General features: G+C 30.0%; 1 protein-coding gene across 1 annotated transcript in view; it reads right to left on the bottom strand.

The window, feature by feature from the left end:
- Positions 1-2,237: 2,237 nt before the first annotated feature.
- LOC116773589 (protein Wnt-7b-like) overlaps positions 2,238-18,102 on the bottom strand; it is a 47,398-nt gene continuing 31,533 nt past the window's right edge. Inside the window, exons 3-9 of the mRNA XM_032666072.2 lie at positions 13,987-14,112; positions 13,319-13,416; positions 7,593-7,704; positions 7,178-7,334; positions 4,113-4,312; positions 3,741-3,883; positions 2,238-3,161 (exon numbers count right to left, since the gene is read on the bottom strand). Of these exons, the coding sequence (XP_032521963.1) occupies positions 3,010-3,161; positions 3,741-3,883; positions 4,113-4,312; positions 7,178-7,334; positions 7,593-7,704; positions 13,319-13,416; positions 13,987-14,112 (988 nt within the window). The 3' untranslated portion in view covers positions 2,238-3,009. The remainder of the gene's footprint in view (positions 3,162-3,740; positions 3,884-4,112; positions 4,313-7,177; positions 7,335-7,592; positions 7,705-13,318; positions 13,417-13,986; positions 14,113-18,102) is intronic.

Below are 18,102 nucleotides of genomic sequence, written 5' to 3'. Positions count from 1 at the left end.
AAGCAAATAGGTTTTAAAGAGATACAAACTTTTCTATCGAATTCTAGAAGGCAAGATTTCTCATTAAAACTTTATATAGTTATTTTTAAACTTTTAATAGAGCTTGTCAAAGGATAGGAAGGACCTTTGATACGAGTCTTAAAACATTCGAAACGAGAAACCCGCAGAGGAAATCATTAGTGCAATTCTCTTTCCTTTCTTTTAGACATTCCAGTCTTTCTAGACTTTGGGGTAACGAAAAATAGTACGAATAAACGTTAAATTACAATTTGGCAGATTATCTTTGGTGTTGTCCATCATTCCTAATAAATATTTCTTTCAAACCTTATCCTAATTACTTATTATTGTCAGTAGCATTATAAAAGATTACTTACTTAATAACCAAAAGATTCAAGTTCGATTCTAAATTGTAATTCAAACTGAATGTATACTTGTCTAGATTGTTTGAAGATAAAGTTGTATTAGATCTACTTAGAAATGGTCTTCAATCTACCGTAAGTCGCGATATAGTCAGTCTTGGAGTGGGGATAAAGGAAAATTGTTTCGGTAGAAAAGCTTATGCCAAGAAGCCATTTTCCCTACCCTTTAAAGTTATTAATCTCCATGTATATTTAATAATGGTTTCTGTTTTAATATTTTGACATTAGAGATCATTGATAACTTTTCTTAAATGACACATAACCGTACAAAGTTTTCTAGTGCAAAATGGTAGCATGCATGCATGATACAGCGCATGAGACGAAACTTCTCAGCAATCCATGGATGCACCGTGCAGGTGTCGGGTCCATCGCGTTACAGAGAGAGGAGCGCAAAAGAGCCTGGGACTTGCGACCCAGGTGTAGGTTTAACTGCCCTCGATCTAACGGGCGTGAAATGCTCACCTCTACCGTCCAAGCTCCTCTCTCTACTTAGGTAGGTAGGTTAGCCATATTTAAAACGAACCTACTAGGGCTTCCTTCGTAGTGCGTTGTAAGAAAGAATTAATGTTAGTTCTGGACAGGCCCCAGTCTTTTCGTAGGTTGTAGAGAGATTTAGCTATTATACCCCTCGCTCCCACTTCTACCACGTACAAATTTATGACCAAACTATTCTTAGTGAGTTCGTTTGTGAGCTCGTAATATTTATTGACCTTGATGGCTTGGTCTTTGGGGATGTTGGTTTCCAAAGGAACAGTAAGTTATATTATCACAACGCGATTTTAAATTCAGGAATACAGAAATATGTCTGATCTGGACACAGAATTACAAAGTACTTAACCAGGGTCTAGAGAAATGGGTAAATACTGTTTTTCCTATCTTTTTTCCACTAAATTAGGTGTTAACTGTTTACTGGAGTTTATTGAAAAGCTCAAATCTTTGAAGAAATGGTTAATAATTTAATGTTTATTTAATTTAAATATATAATGCCAAAGTACTGAATGGACATTTAGCGTCCGTACAAACAATATTTATCACTGAACCTTAACTGATTTAAAGGATTACATGATATTATATTTAAGGATAAATTTTTTAAATATTATTGTAACGGTAGAGAAGAAATAAAGAAGTTGAGGTGAAGTCAGAAGCCTCATTATCCATTAAAATGGTGGCAACGTCGTTATGTTGTGGGACATAAATTTATGTTTACGATAAAGTATAAAAAAATTAATAAAACAAGTATGGATGAGGAGTTGCACAATGAATGTACATCCTGCATCTGTAGTTTAGAATTTTTTTGATTGAAGTTTCTATAAGAATATAAGGCTTAAGGGAATCTCATTGTAAGTCAATAAAAATGTCGTAGTCTCTTCATATCCCATCCCTATATTCCATTCTAAATATGGATGACATTTTTTTAAATGTCTTTGACATTTTTCGTATATGTTAAGAATAGTAAGTAAAATATTAAGAAAAAACTTTTAACATTGAATTTTTAATCTAAGCGCCCTCTGTTGTAACAGTTATACAAAGTTAAGGTCTATCTATGAAAAATATGTTGAATGTTTTCCTTTGTAAGTTTTTAATTCTTCTAGAAAGAATCTTGTAATAAACTTTTATGCCAGTATTGTTCGACAACAAAGTCTTATGTGACTGATAAAAATGTGGTATGTAGCACACCGTATGTTCAGATCATCATATATATATATTTAAAAAAATGTAAATAAGTTTGAATTAAAAATATTTTTCATCATAAAAATTCGATATTAAAAAAAAAAAAAATTTAGACTAAGGTTTTAAAATGATACAAAGTTTAGGGGTGAAAAAATTTTATTCGAATATAATAGGAATAAGTTAGAACTTAGCTACGGAATGATTTGTAACGCACTAAAATTACAATCACTGTAATTATAATAAATGACATTAAGTAATGTGCCGTTGTGTTTTTATAAAACTGATCGTATATGGTTGGTTTACATGTGAAAGTTCACATTTAAAAATAACTTTATAATTTTACATAGAATGTACGTTTAAAAAAGTGCTATAAAATTATTTCAATAATATAAGTACGTTTTAAAGCCATAATTTCGTAAGATGTGCCTTGAAGAAGTTATACAAATGCGAATGTGTTGAATTCCAATTATTTACATGTGAATTAAGATATTATTATTACTTATAGTAATGATTATTAAATGTATTTAAAAATAGATTAAGTGCATTTTAACTATTAAGTTCGAATATAAATTACTTGGCGTCGTACTTCATACAATAGAATTATTAATTACTAAATGTAAGCGTTTTACAACATAATTAAATAATACTTAAAATATCGAGCAGTTGTTATTAGAATCTTATTTTACGAATCTTCATTTCGAAATTTATACAAAATATAAAACTGGCCGATTGAGTTAGGGTGCGAAAATACCAAATATTAAAGCATTCGACAAATGACTATATTAACATTATCATAGACAGAACACGCACAAACACACACACTATTAGTCCCGCCAATCAATACTAGATGGCCTGTTGTCACACACTTCGCCACTAGATGGAGTCTTCTTTAAAACTCTTTACCTGCCTCTAGATGGCGCTATTTGCAAACATGAATTTCGCTCTTAGTGACGCATTTGTCGCACGACACTCGACAACACCAATGGAACCGACAGTGGCACTTTGTTTCTTCTTGAGTCTTCACTGTGTTGTAACCGCGTCCGCAACACAGAGTTTCACAGCCTTCTTCACCTACAAAACATCAATATAAAACTTGTTTTTAGTTAAATAATATGTAAAGAGGTTTATTTTATAGATCGAGAGATGAGAAATAATTTGCGTGAAGTAGTAGATAACTTGATTTTAACCAATGAAAGTTAATTAAAGTCTCCAATCGAAGTTTGTTCTGTGTATTTTCGTTTCGAACTGGTTTTTGGAAATGGAAAATAATATAGGCATATTCCAGGATAAATATTCTAAATCCATAGCATAAACACGTCATTATATATCTTAGTATGTGATGTTCCAGCACATACTGACATGTTCAGTGCTTAGCATGTACCTAGTCATTCATAACTGATAATACTGAGGCACTTAATATGTTTAGACTGTATGGAAGAGAAAACCAATAATGAAAACACAAAAATAAATACCATACGTAATATTTTAAGTTAACTCGTAAATGAAGATTTTTTTTTTATATGGCGCTAAATAAGACATACAATAATGCAACTTGTGAGTCGCGGAAGTTGGAGGAAAACATCTCTCAGTCAAATAGTGTTCGCTATTAATCCCTGACGTAACTAACACGTAGTAAATGTGCCAACGTACTTCTAGAGGTTCTGTTGCAGTGTCGTCCGTGAGTACCGAATGATCCGGCTAGAGCGTCGGGTTCACAATACGTTGGCGACGGCTCCAAAAACACCAGGTCCGATTTACGGGGCTGGCGGCCGACACCTGCGTTCTGTCTCGTTCTGATAAGGAAATATTAATTATGTTACATAATTTTATATATATATATATATATATATATATATATATATATATATATGATTTTATATACAAAAATATTTTAAATATCATAGATCTTCTTTTTGAAATTCCTTATAATGTCGTATATTACACTTGACTGTATGTTTGCTTTAATATTTTAAGGTAGTTTCAAATTATAATCTGACAATATGTTGGCGGTTGGTAACGAACCTGCGTATAACAAGATGTGTTTGTGGCGCGTGTGTATCAGCTGGTGGGTGAGGTACAACGAATCTAGCTTTCTGGTACTTCTCCCTCAGAGCAGAGCCCACCACGTGGAATTGGGGTAACGCCCGCCAGCAGGTGCGCAGCGCACACGAGCCTGATACGCCATGGCACTTGCATTCACGTCGCACTAGGTCCTTCACTGTCTGTTGGGAGTTACCCTAGTTTAGTTTCTGTTACCCTCGTGTTTTAATTCGAACCGATATCTCTTAATGAATGAAGCGTACATTTCATAGTAACATTACAATATCTTTACTCCCCTACACTTATTTTAATGTCAAGGACAGATAACCAGTCATCGGGAATTATTTAGTAAAACGAGACTGGGGAATGGAGGTGTTCATGCTAACTGCAAATATTTTTACCATAGCAAATGAATTGAAAGAAAATAGAGATAATTTTAGAATATTAAGACTTAGTGTTAACTACTTCATAGTACTGATATAATCTGTTTTAGTAAATCAATATTATTTTAGTTATTTCGATGATGAAAACTAATATGAGATGTTTGTTTTCTTATTGAGAGTTAATAAAGGTTGCGTGAAATATTTTTTTAGCAGAAATCATATTTTTTTTCTAATTAAATATAAAAATTATTTGGGTATTAGACGGATACATTCTATTTTAATTTGATCGTTTTCTTATTTAACCGACGTGTGTTTAAAAGTTTGTGATAGTTAATATCTTAGTAATCATAGATCGGATTTTATTAATGTATTTTTGCAAGTCCGCAGAAACAGTTCGGTTATAACGCAATGTGAGTAATGACTAATGATCTAACTAATGAGGATATAAATAGGTTTAAATTCGGCTTGCTACTTATATATAACTGCTCAAGTTTGTGAGGATTTATGAATGTTTGTAGGCGTTGCACGCAAAAACTACAAAACGGACTGGGTTGAAACTTTCCAGTATGTAGCGTAGACATCAGAATATGACAAAGGTCATTAATACCGAAATTTTGTTCTTTTATACCCAGAGGTCAAGAATACCCGTTGTATTTTGTTTAAGTCACGTGACTCTAGATGTCGCCACCGTCTGGTAGCTACAACTATCGTTCGAACATACACAATTCATAAATTCCTCTCTGACATTAATTTCGAAGACCACGCGGACGGAGTCGCATGTAAAACTAGTGTATAAATTACGTTGATAACACAGAATTTATTCTCGGTACGGACGTTCAACAAACATTTTTAAAACAATTATGTACGCGCGCGGAAAGCTTTACGGTCGTAAAGCCATGTATTTTATCTCATAAGGCAATAACGTAATGATATTGTCCTCGGGCAGAGAATTATTTACAACAGTACGTGTATGATAAATGTATGGCTGTTCGTTTTAAGTAAAGCAATAGGTACTTTGGATGAAAATTACTTTAAATTTTGGGTAACCTAAAATGTTTATTGAAACTTACTTTGAAAACTGTTTTCTTTATATATAACAATAGTGTTACTGAAGGAATGGTTTTTTTTTTTTTAATATAGTTTTATAGGATTTCTTAAAGGAGGTTATAAAGGAATTAAGTTTTTTTTTTTAAATATCATATATTTATTCATAAATATGAAGAAACCGCTTTTAAGAAGAAAAAAATATTAAATACAGAGGTTACGTGCTTATAGTTAATATGTGATGTATAACCTTGGGCTGTCAGAATTGTTATAGCGCTGTGGCTGTATAACTTGAGCCTTCTATAATTTCATTTTTAAGGAGAGTATTCATTTACGTCATTAGCATTAGTGCCAACATAAGAAAAGAAAATTACCCGCCCCAGGGTAATGACGGGTATCGGACGATGTGAATGATTCTTTAGTAACTCGATGAAATGAGGATAATACGTTTAACTTTATGTCAATAGATTATACTTTATATTTGTTAATCAAGACGCAATTGAATAACTTTATAAAATTTTAATGTTATTACTTAAAATACTGTCCTTTTTAACGTTACTTCACCAAACACCACCATTACATAATTTTTTGTTATGATACTTGTTACTGTTAGATTTTTTTTTTAAATTTTGAATCTGTATTCATTTTTTATTATCTGTATAAAATATACGTCTCCAATAAATGCAGTTGTTCAATTTATGTTCTAATACATCTTGATAATGACTTGTTATCTGATGAGATACATCGGATTGGATTTCTGTAACTACCGATATGATTTCAAACCCGCCGGCTGGTAATTTTCTTCCACATTACCGATTCATTTCAAGGAATTACCGTTTGGTTATTGCATCTGGTATTATTCTGATACCGCATTAGCATTGATTGCCCTTTATATCTGTCATCGAATGTGATTGGATAAAACAAAGAGGTTGAAGACATTGATCTAAATAAGTTTGCAAAAAGGTTTTAATAGATTGATTATATGATATATTTGTGTTGAAGTTTTATAACGAATCTAATATTGTAAAGAACATTGAAGAGGGTACAATACAGGGGGTATTTTAAAGTTCTACAACTACCACTAATTCTTCAAATAATATAACTAAATTCATCATACATATATAGGCAGTAGATTCTAGAATATGGCGAAATATACAAAAATATCACATCTAGTTACTTATTAGCTTGCTTAAACGAACAGACAAACTACTCCAGAGTATTGTAGGAGTAAAAATAGATGTTCAATATCTATTATCATAAACAAAACCCCATTAAGTCGATACGATTCGTGATCTCGCATAACTTATATAAATCTGAATGTCTCAGTTCACGTGAGACCTCAATAAATCAACACTATGTAAAGATATATTAAACACTGCAATATTATGAAATAACTGACTCTGGATTTAAGAATTATTTTAGACAATAAGTATGTCTTAATAGCACTTAATAGATGTGTGTAGACATGTTTAGTCGTATGCTGAGGTAGTAATAATTATTTGAGTATAATCTTTGAGGCGAAAAGGACATGTCTAAATTTTTTTTTCTACACAATAGTCCGTTATTAAGTAACGACTTTGAATGAGCAACGACACATGATTGCTTTTTTTATTAACAAACCTTTCTTCCTACTCGGTTGTTGTGAAGATTCATGAGACTTCTGGCGTCCGCTTCCATTTCTCTGGAATCAAGGAACCTTCGCGCGAATCTCGCACCATAGGCTGCCTCTCCACAACCTCCCCATTGGAACTGCTCTGATGGACTCGAAGGTCTACGTCTGTGAGAGATTTGATCAAATAAACACTTATATCCATCGTGCTCAAGACGTCAGTTTAGATTAATCCATCAACTTAAAGTTTTTTGTGACAAACATATAAAATATAAACGATTTTTCTAACACTCAATATTGTCTCAACTTCATTACAACTTCGTTCCAACAACGCAGGTAGATTTTAAGTATAGCAACCCTTGCATTTCCTTCCGTTTAGAGAACGAGAGTCATGACTTTTCTGGCAATAAATATCTCATCACTTACCTGTTCGACGAACATCCACAGGCGGGTAAGTCCCCTCTAGCGCACGCCGTGCTCAAAGCGTGCGTGACCCCCGCGGATGTGATGGCGTAAGTAAATGCAGCCTCACGCGTAGCTAAAACAATTGTGACGTTTTTTAGTTCAAAAATTTTATAAAAGACTTTTACAGTTACTACTACTACTACTGACACTTACAGTACTTTTACTTTTTGTTGTCATTAAAGAAAAAAGTATGAAGTTTTCTACTAGAGATACAGAAGTAATCTGTGAGTGTGCACGTGTATTTATTTGTAAAATTCATACAAGAATAGTGCCATCAAATTGGTTCATATTAATATATTGTCTCAGGTCTGAAATAAAATGGCTGGTCCATTTTATATTAATTAATTTATAAGTTATTTTGCTTTAAGCATTTTTAATACAAGACATATTCTTTCTTTAGAAAATTATCAGATTTTTTTTAAAGTTTTCTTTTAGGTTTCAAAGCTTCCTATAAGGTCTATATTTTTTAATGGTATGTTTTCATTCACACTTTGAACGTGGAATATCAGCCAATGTCAACGTTTTTATTCAGTGAAGTACATAAAATTATATTATTGGTTATAATACAACTTTATATACTCTGTGGAGAAAACAGATGGGGTTCGAGGTTCTATTATTATCTACTCTGTGTAGATGACGGATGTCTAGAATTGATATATATTTTGTTACAAGATCTAGCTGTTTCCTGTAAGTGGACCGAGTTAGCTCACGATACAGATGGAATTCTAGAAAATAAATTATGCGACTATGATTTTAGAGATTGGCGATAATGTCGGATTTAATGCTAATGTATTTGTTATTCGCATTTGTAATTTCTGTGAGCTGTTAAGTTTATTTGTAATGGAACTGTTTTATGACATTCTATATTTTATTATATTTTAGGTAAATAGTTTATTTTCATTTTAAAAATTACTCTGAACGTTTTCGTTGTATGGTTGTTAAGGGATGAAAAAATTGTGAAAGTTGCATCGTACTATACTATTATTTGTAAGACATTTGAATATGAGTCGCCTAGATTGTTTTAATTTTGTATATTTTTAATGTATCATACCTTTTCTTAAATCAAACGACGAACAAAATAGATACTTACAATCAGAGAAGAAGAAAAAACAAATTTAGAAGACAAACTGAATTTTTGTATCAAATTAAATGCATTTTTAATAGTTATTACACTAATCTCGTCCGTGAGAAGTTTCTTCTACATTTAACGAGGGATATATTACCTAATCTCACAAGGTTTCATACATATTTATGTATATAACTTTTATTTATAATCTGTTTAATTATATCTGCCATGACATAATAGTGATTCATGTTTCATAGATATAATCTGTCAAAATATTGATTACATTTGTCACACCGGACCGTAAAGTTAAAAGTTGTTTGACAGTTCATGGTGTATTAATTAGTTTTAAAATTTTAACATAAATAATAATAATAATTCAAAATATATGTTAATCACGCGGTTTTATATGTCTTATGTCTGATCAATTTGGGTTTCTCAATGATTTAGTGTAAAACGATCAGGTGAGGTTCGTGATAAGTGTAAACGGAAATTGAGATACCTTTCGTTTTTGTTAAGAATTAATATTTCAAAATGTTCTGTTAAGTAAAATGTTTCTGGGCTGATTCTAGTTATGAAAAAAGTTATAAAATCAAATACTTTGAACATATTATTCTTCATAACCCACAAATTCGTTTAAAATTTTCTGTTTTAAAGAAAAACATTAGTTGATTTGTTTGTTACAAGTATGAAGTATTCTTAGGTATGTATAAAACAAATGTCAATTTCAGCATTAAATTTATTGGATACAGAAAATAGTGTAAATCCTATTTATAATAGCAAAAGTAATGTTTGAGTTTCCTTGGTGTGTTCACGCCCTTATGATCTATAAAGCTGTCAGGTATCACGACAGACTAATAACTCAATTAGTACCGTGCAACGATAACGTCTAATATTTAAATACACATTTAATATAGTGCATAGAATATTGTTTACCTTTTTATACAATTTATATATCTTGGCATTATAATGTTAAGTCGCTATTTTTGAGATCGGCTGGTATCGGTTGGTATTTAATTCTTTTTTTTATAACATTTCAAATAAATAATTTTAATATTTCTATATTTTTTAAAGACAAAAGCTTTACAAATCAAAGGTATTTTTAAAATAAACACATAAAAAAAATTATAGGCAACTTCGGCCATTTTAATTATGTTTTTATTCTTGTCACACAGTCGTAAAACACGATTTATATTATAGCCGATCGGAGGTTGATGATCGTCATCCATAGTCCGAATTAAAGTCTTTAAAAAAATTAAATGCAACCGAATCGTAAATTATACAATCACGTTAATATTTGGGTTGTAAATGACTTGATTTGCATAAATTATTAAAATAATAAAACGTCAAAGCCATCTGTCAAAAAATAGTTGAAAAACAAAATGGAGTTCAGATGTCAAAACTGTCTTTCAATTAGACTTATAAAATAAACAAACTTCAACAAACATAAGCACCGTGCAAAGGGATTCGTGTCGTGATCGTTACCGTTTTTTAAAACGATTCACGACTTTAATACATGACATTTGCTTTTCGTTATTTTATACCATTTTAAAATATAACATAACGTATTCAATTCAATTAATTCTCATTCTTAACAGAATATTTCTTAACCTGCTTAACTAGGATTATAGAAGTCTTGTTACTAATATAATAGTTATAAGTAAAATGTCGTATCGTATCGAATTAAATAATCGCATGTTAAAAAATCGTACATTATAAAGAAGTGTTAAGCAAACACAAGTCAATTAGCCGTATCTTATAAATCATTGTCAATGTGGGTGTGATGATTATTTGCTTTCCAATGCGTGGTTTATTTTTTCTTGATTAACCATAAGTATTTTTTGTAATGGGTTATTTAAATAGTTTATTTGACAGAAGGGAAATAATAACGTTACTCATAATAGACGTATTCTTAATATGATTGGATAAGTTTTACAAAAAGTATTGTTATAACAATTCCGGTATAGAATGCATAGTGTAAAATAATCAATAGTTCTATGAGTTTATTTTTTTATTGATTGGTCTCAATTACTTTTAACTATGAATTTCTATAAAGTGAAGAATATCTATATATTTATTAAAAAAAATACCTTATAGATAATTGTATTTTGGTTTTAATTTCATTCCATTACAACCTTCACAGTTGTATTATGGCCAGTATTTATAACACGTCAAATGATTACTCTAAAAAATAAAAAAAACCTTGACAATTTGACAACAAAAAAAAGCATAAAAACTTTTTGCTTGGTATCAAAAAAGTTATTGCTACCGAGATACACGGATAACGTAATGTAATTAGGTAAATGTATTTGAGATTAATATCTAAAACATTTCTTTTATCAGTGTAATTGTTAATGTAATTTTGGTGGGTTCAGTAAGCTTACAGAAATTAATTTATTTTTATTGTTTATACTTTAATAATAATTATTATTGATTTTTTTCTTTCATTACACGACTGTTATAAAACGATATATTATATATACTATGATATTTTCATGTCACTTTATAATCTGTTGTTTTGTTAACATTATCACTTGTATCGTCCATGAGCGCAGCCAGTACTCAGTCTTTTTTCGATAATAATTATGTTTACGTACCATTATTAATTACTATGAAACTACCACTCTAGCTTCATCACTACATAATTTATGAATAAATCAAGGAAAAAATTATCGCCTTAGATATTTACATACAAGTCCATTAAGGCCAATAACCTAGACAACTCAATGAAACCTGCTAACGTTAATACACAGGGTGCTTGAATGTTCTTTATATTTATAAATAAAGTATTATCATATCAAATAATTATTTATGTAAACAAAATAGGGTCGAAATTATTATATTTTAATTTTAGAGTTAATTTTAAAATCACAGGTTAGTATATTTTTATTAATAAGTTACTTTGATGTTTTTTTTTTGTCAAAGGTGGCAAACGAGCAGACGGTCTACTTTATAGAAGGCAGTCGTCGCTCATGGACATCTGCAATATAAGGGATGTTGTGGAGGCGGTGCCGACCCTGATTGTGGGATAGGAAGAGGAAAGGGTGGGAAAAAGAAAAGGACAACCGGCTCTCCCACTCATCAGACGAAACGCAGCCATAAAGGCTACTTCACGCCGATCTTCTCTGAGAGGGTGGTACTTCTCCGGTCGAGCCAGCCTATGTTCGAGCTGTAGTAACTTGACCACAGCTAGGCTCTACCACCTATAAATGTTTCTTTATTTACGATGATAGGTTATTATTATTACTACGACATATACTTGTGGAGGCCTTTTATTTATTCAATAGCTGTATATTTTATTATATAATAAAATGATCAGCCTGTACCAGCCACGTCAGATTATGTCTGGATCACGATTTAGCGGGAGGCTGTTCGTTGGTAAGCATTTATTGTTTTTATAAATTTATTTTTAACTACACGTATAGTTTACATATTAAAAATACATATAAATTATATGATAACCCACTGTGTTGGTCGTAAAATCGAAAACAGACTGCCCACGATGTTTTAAACTTTAATTATACAATTGGTTAATTAAATTTAATCAATCTAATTTGGTTATATAAATTTTTAATTACTTTAAACTTAACAACTTTCTCTTAAAATTTTGATTTTTATATGTAATTATATTTTTTTATAAGTTTACAAACTAAATGGTATTGCCATAACAAATAATTCGAAATATTATATTGCCCTTTAATCTTTTGTTTAGTTGTCAGGTGAACCTGAAATATTGTTGACAGCATGCAGATTATATCTGACATTTAAAACAATCACTGAAATTGAACGGATTAAGATAATCTTTATAGTAGTCTTTTTATGTTGGCATTATTGCATTGTTGAATATTTGTTTTAACTGTTGTGACGGTATACAAGCATGCAATGTTGGCATTATTGTGTTATTGCGTTTTTGTTCCACTTTGTTGATGATATGAAAGCTACGATTATGGAATATTTGATGTATAAGCTTATTAACGTTTATATTGTTGCAATATTATATAAACGTTTTACATGTTATAATAATTTAGATCGTCTTAATGTTCTAGCGTCTGAATGTTGGTACATATTTATAAAATTCCTTTACAACCTTACATGTCTTGCTGATTTTTTCAATTTATTATTATATGAAGTAAAATATTACAATATTTATTGTTTCAATGAAACAACGATGTGAGTGAATTTGAGTGTTAGTTCGTTGGTTTTTAAATACGTGTTATTCAAAAATTATTGGCGTTTTTAAGGTTAACTAAAGAATTAAAAAGTGGGGGGATAATGAGAGAGCAGTGAAACTAGAATATTATCTTAAATTTAACTTTCTATCAAAGATTTATGTATAGAAAACTAACAGTGACTGACTAACAATGTCAGCTGATTCTAGATGATTGTGCAGTCATATGTACCTTAGCTCCTCCGGCAATCACCTTACATATATCCTTGTAATGCGACACGCGATAGATGGGCGAAAATATTTTAGTCGATGTTTTCAATAAACTCTTATAAAAATAGCTATAACATCTATCTATAAAATACCATTAAGATATGTTGCGACGTAATGTGTAACCAAACTCACAAACACAATTTTGTATAATAATATATGTTCAGAATATAATTATTAAAGACTTACCTAATGGCATGACGTGTCCAAAGTCGTTTCCATTACCTACTCCAGAACAATTCCATCTGTACCCACTTAGTTGTGAACGGCATTCTGCGTACGCCATTCTGTTATAAATTATAAAATAAATAATTAATTATACATATTATACAATTCATAAGCTGTAAAATATTATAAATTTTATCGACTCGATAATTGATTTAGACTACCAAAAAAGTTATTGCTTCATTTTGGTTTAACGTCTCAACGAATCATTGTAAGAACAATTTAACAAGAAACTGTAGCAAACAAAGCAGTAATCAGAGCGGACAAAAATAACGAAGCAATATAAAGCAAAGCACTAAATAAACATAAGGTAACATACAGAAATATAATTGAATAACATTCTTTTAAGTCGGTTAAAATGTTATCTTTGTAATAAGAACGTTAATTTGAAGCCGAAATTTCTTTACCCTCCGGCAGATAGAGCAATAAGTAGCAAGATTTGAAATAAATACAAAGTATTTGGGTTTGAAATTATGAACGTTAAATTCTTACATCCATGCATGCACTGCATATATAAACGTTTATATATAATAATATAAGAAAGCGCTCAATTTACACCCGACAATTATACAGCAGGGTGTAAATAGCCCGGGAAATACAGTTACGTATTAGTTAGATATAATATATGTTACCTTAATCCGTCTCCAACAGCTGCTATCGCGGCTGGCGAGGCTCGACACATAGCTCTTTGCTTGTCCGTCAAACCAGATACTCTCGCACAGACGAGGTGTGCACCCAGCGACGCTGCCCCCGTTACACTGTTGATAATATGTTATATTAATAAAATCTATTTATTTTAAGCAAGTTACATATGTTCGTAATAAGGCAAGTCAGTTCAGTTGTCTACCTTTTTCTATGAAAAAATAATTTATTGGCTTGTTTTTATTTTGATAAGTAAAATTTTAATGTGTGTTTTAAGAAAACCCAAACAAACACTTTGTTAACTCCTATCAAATAAAACGCCTGTTTCAATTTTACTGTTTTTTTTTTTAATGCTAAGGCTTCATTCGCACTGGAATCGTGAAATACTTTGCGAATGTCAACGTTTTTATTTGTTGGACGAATTATAATCTTCATTACTGTGTTGAGAAAACACGTAGGAGTTTGTCGGATGGCACAAAAGCGTTTATTTCACTGTTCTACGTATTAACAATAATAATGTTCAAGACAGAATTATTAACTCAAATGACATATGTCAAATATGTAAAAATGACTGCCCGAGAAATATCTTCGTTAAACGATATTAATCTTAAATTTCTTAACAGAAATTCCATGCATTGTTTAATTTAAAGATTTATTTGTTTTTCTATTGGAGGAATTATAAAGGGAACGAACCGAAAGTTTTATGGAATTAATTTCTGTTATTTAATCTTAGATGAATACTGTTTTGTTTTTAATTATCTTAAATCAGTATAAAGGGTGCATTTATGAGGTTTGCTTGGTAAAAATAAGAAAATATTATTAAATTTAGAATACAGTTACAATATAATAAATATTCAAATTATATTTATTAAATATTTTCTATTTAATACATTTATTAAATATTTTCTATTTGATTTGAAAAACTAATTTATTTCTTCCGAAAATTCCAATTAGGTCGAATGAAGTTAGGCTTTTGGAAGTTTTTTGCTTATTTCAAAGGACTTTTACTAGTGTTGTTTTCTCAATTTATTGTCTTAATATTTATTTATTTATTTATTCATGGATAACCAACAAAAAGATACATTAATTTATAGCTTTTTAAACATGAGCTTACAATAAAGTTTGAATGTTCTTCCAATTACAAACAGGAAACAAAACTTATTTGTTTTTGGACCCAATTATACATACATATACATTTGAAAACCTTCCTTAATTTTTAACATTACTAAATCTAGACATTAATTAGAAAAGTGGTGAAGAAATCTGCAAAATTTAATTGTATATTTCAATACATATCTTCTCAAATAGTTAGATTTGAAACACGTGAAATTTTGTTATTTATATTAAACCTCATTCATAGAACAACAATCAGTAGAGGGAACTCAGCTTGTCATACAATGTCACTGTAATTTGTGCTCAGTGACTGGCAAATGAGGTTGTCCTGATATGCTCTGATGAGTAACCCATGCGGTCAAAATGAAATGTTTATGCTTTAATTTGTTGCGGAAACAATTTTTCTTTACAATGGTATTGGAAGAAAAAGAAGTCACAATGTCATGAAAGCGCAAAACGTAATTTAATTAATTTAATTTCTATTTCCTAAATTTAATTGTTTGTTTTTTAAGATTATTTTTAACATACAACATTTGGGAATAATTTTTTTATCTACTAGATTGTTCGCTTGTTGTTCATATTGACAAAGATCTGTTGGATTTGACACGCCATGATTATTTTTGTAAACATAATATATTATATAAAATAAATGTAACATTAAATCTAGAAATAGTTACCAATCAAAGTCCAATCAAGTAGAACTCTGTATATATTTTAATTTGTCATTTGTTTACAAAGATATATTACCGTTTACGTGAATTCAATCAAACGCAAGAATCGTTTCGCCGGTTACGTGTGGGTTGTGTGAATTGCCTCTCGGTCTGTCACGGTTCAACGTTAATTGGTATATGTCATTACCATCGGTGTATTAATGAAGCTGTAGACGCTTTATCCAGTATTATAAGACACTTTATTTCGCTCTTATAACACATCACATAGAGTCTACATTGCTATGACAAAGAGTTCAATTAAGTTTGATATGAGCTATACCTTAGAAATAGACTTCAATATATTTATTTGTTTTACTTGAAATCTACATTTTACAGTTACATTGAAACAATAGTGACCTTCCTTGCTAACAATCGTTTTACGGTTAGTTTTACAGTCATTTTGACATTTGTAAGTAATAAACTATTATTAATTTTATTTCAAATAATAAATAAATATATATAAAAAAATAACTTCATAAAATAACGGTACGTAATTGCAAAATTACCTGACAGTTTTTAATGTATTATACAAATAGTACTTTAGTGAGGTAATTGATGTTTCTTTTCAAGTTTAATGTACCCGCATAAAGGTCCGCTACAGTACACTGGATATATATATATATTCAGTTGGACAACTTATACTTCGAGTTCTACAGTTCCTTAATAAATTTTGCCGGTTCTTATCATAGGCAAGGAATTAATTCAGGAAACATAATTCCCGTTATCAGTCAGATCGTTACCCACACAGATAATTATAACAGTATGAAATGTAATTTATGTTTGCATTGAAATAAAGATATGCTATGAATTTAATATCTTTTTAATATAAGATTTTTTTTTCTTTCTTTTCTTTCCCTTTATCAGCAGTCTTAAATAATTTAAAGTTAACATATATATTAGTTTACAAAAGAGCACAAAAACATTTTAACCTTTCGGTTATATCATAAAATTAAGGTTTATATTAAATATTTTACTAAACAATGTCTGAACCCCAAAACAGACATTAAAATTTTTATTTATCTGTATTCATATTTCATAAATTTATATCACATCGAACGTCTTGTAAATATAATGGAATGATTAGCCAGAGTTAAAATACATTAATTTTGATTGATACAAATCGTATTGTCTTACAAACATAAATACTTTCCATAGTATATATTCCAGTTAATTTAAGTGATTGCAAATTGATTTTGAAATATGGGTACAAGATAAACACTGACGGCATCCCACGGTTTTGCTCGTGCTAATTAATATTGTGAATTATATTGTACTTTTACTGCATCGAGAGCATTCGATCCTGTTTTATTTGCGTTGCCCACTTTATTAGGTAAAAGTAGAATATAAATTATTATATATATCTGTAGTTTTGAAGGCAAAACTGAGGAGAGTTTTACTATGACTTGGCCTCAAAATACTATTTCATTTCCACTTATAATTGGTTGGATACTAGCAGTAAATAAAAAATATATACTCGTATTATTTACTATGCGTCTGTTATTTTATATAATGTTAAATTGAAAAGTATTTTTTATACTATACGGAACATTGTTTAACTATATCTTTTCAAAACTGAGTTTTATTTAGTAAGTGGTTTTTTGAAAAAAACATATAAGTCTGATTACGATGCAGACTTTTGTATGATAAAGATTTATAAAGGAGATTATAGGTCAATCAGGATTAAATAACTCCTTTGAGAGTAACAAAATATTAAATAATGTATGTATGTATGTGTATTTTTTGTTAACATTACAATATTAAAAACTACCAATGTTGTATAATTCTTCATTATCAAAATGTTCGCTTGGTGTCACCAATATCGTTGTTAGCTTCAAATTTAATAGTCCACTATTTATATTTATCTGTTAGATAAAGATAACTGGCTGGATAAAATAATATGTCGTTACAGTAGATACTCCTTGACGGGATGAAGGCCTGAGTTGGGAGATGTAGCGTTGTATATATTTGTCTTTTTGGGAAACAGAGCATATTTTACTAATTACAATAATTTTGTATTATATGAGATGTTATATTATTGTGTTGAATTTATATCAAAATATATATTAAATTTGTTTTAATGTTGCCACTTAATATTATCGAGGAATGCTTGATTATAAGACATAGAAATTAATATTATATGAAGGTAAGGTAGTTAGGTCATTTACCAATATATATATATATATGTTAAACACTATTTATTAGACTTTGTTGAAGACAAGTCATTTCTTTGGAGATTATATCAGAAGTATAATATTAGATATTTATGTAAAAATTAATGTATAT

Source organism: Danaus plexippus (assembly GCF_018135715.1).
Source record: "Danaus plexippus chromosome 22 unlocalized genomic scaffold, MEX_DaPlex mxdp_33, whole genome shotgun sequence".
NCBI lineage: Eukaryota > Metazoa > Arthropoda > Insecta > Lepidoptera > Nymphalidae > Danaus > Danaus plexippus.
Note: the sequence above shows the minus strand (reverse complement) of the source record. Positions and strands in the feature narration are given on the sequence as shown.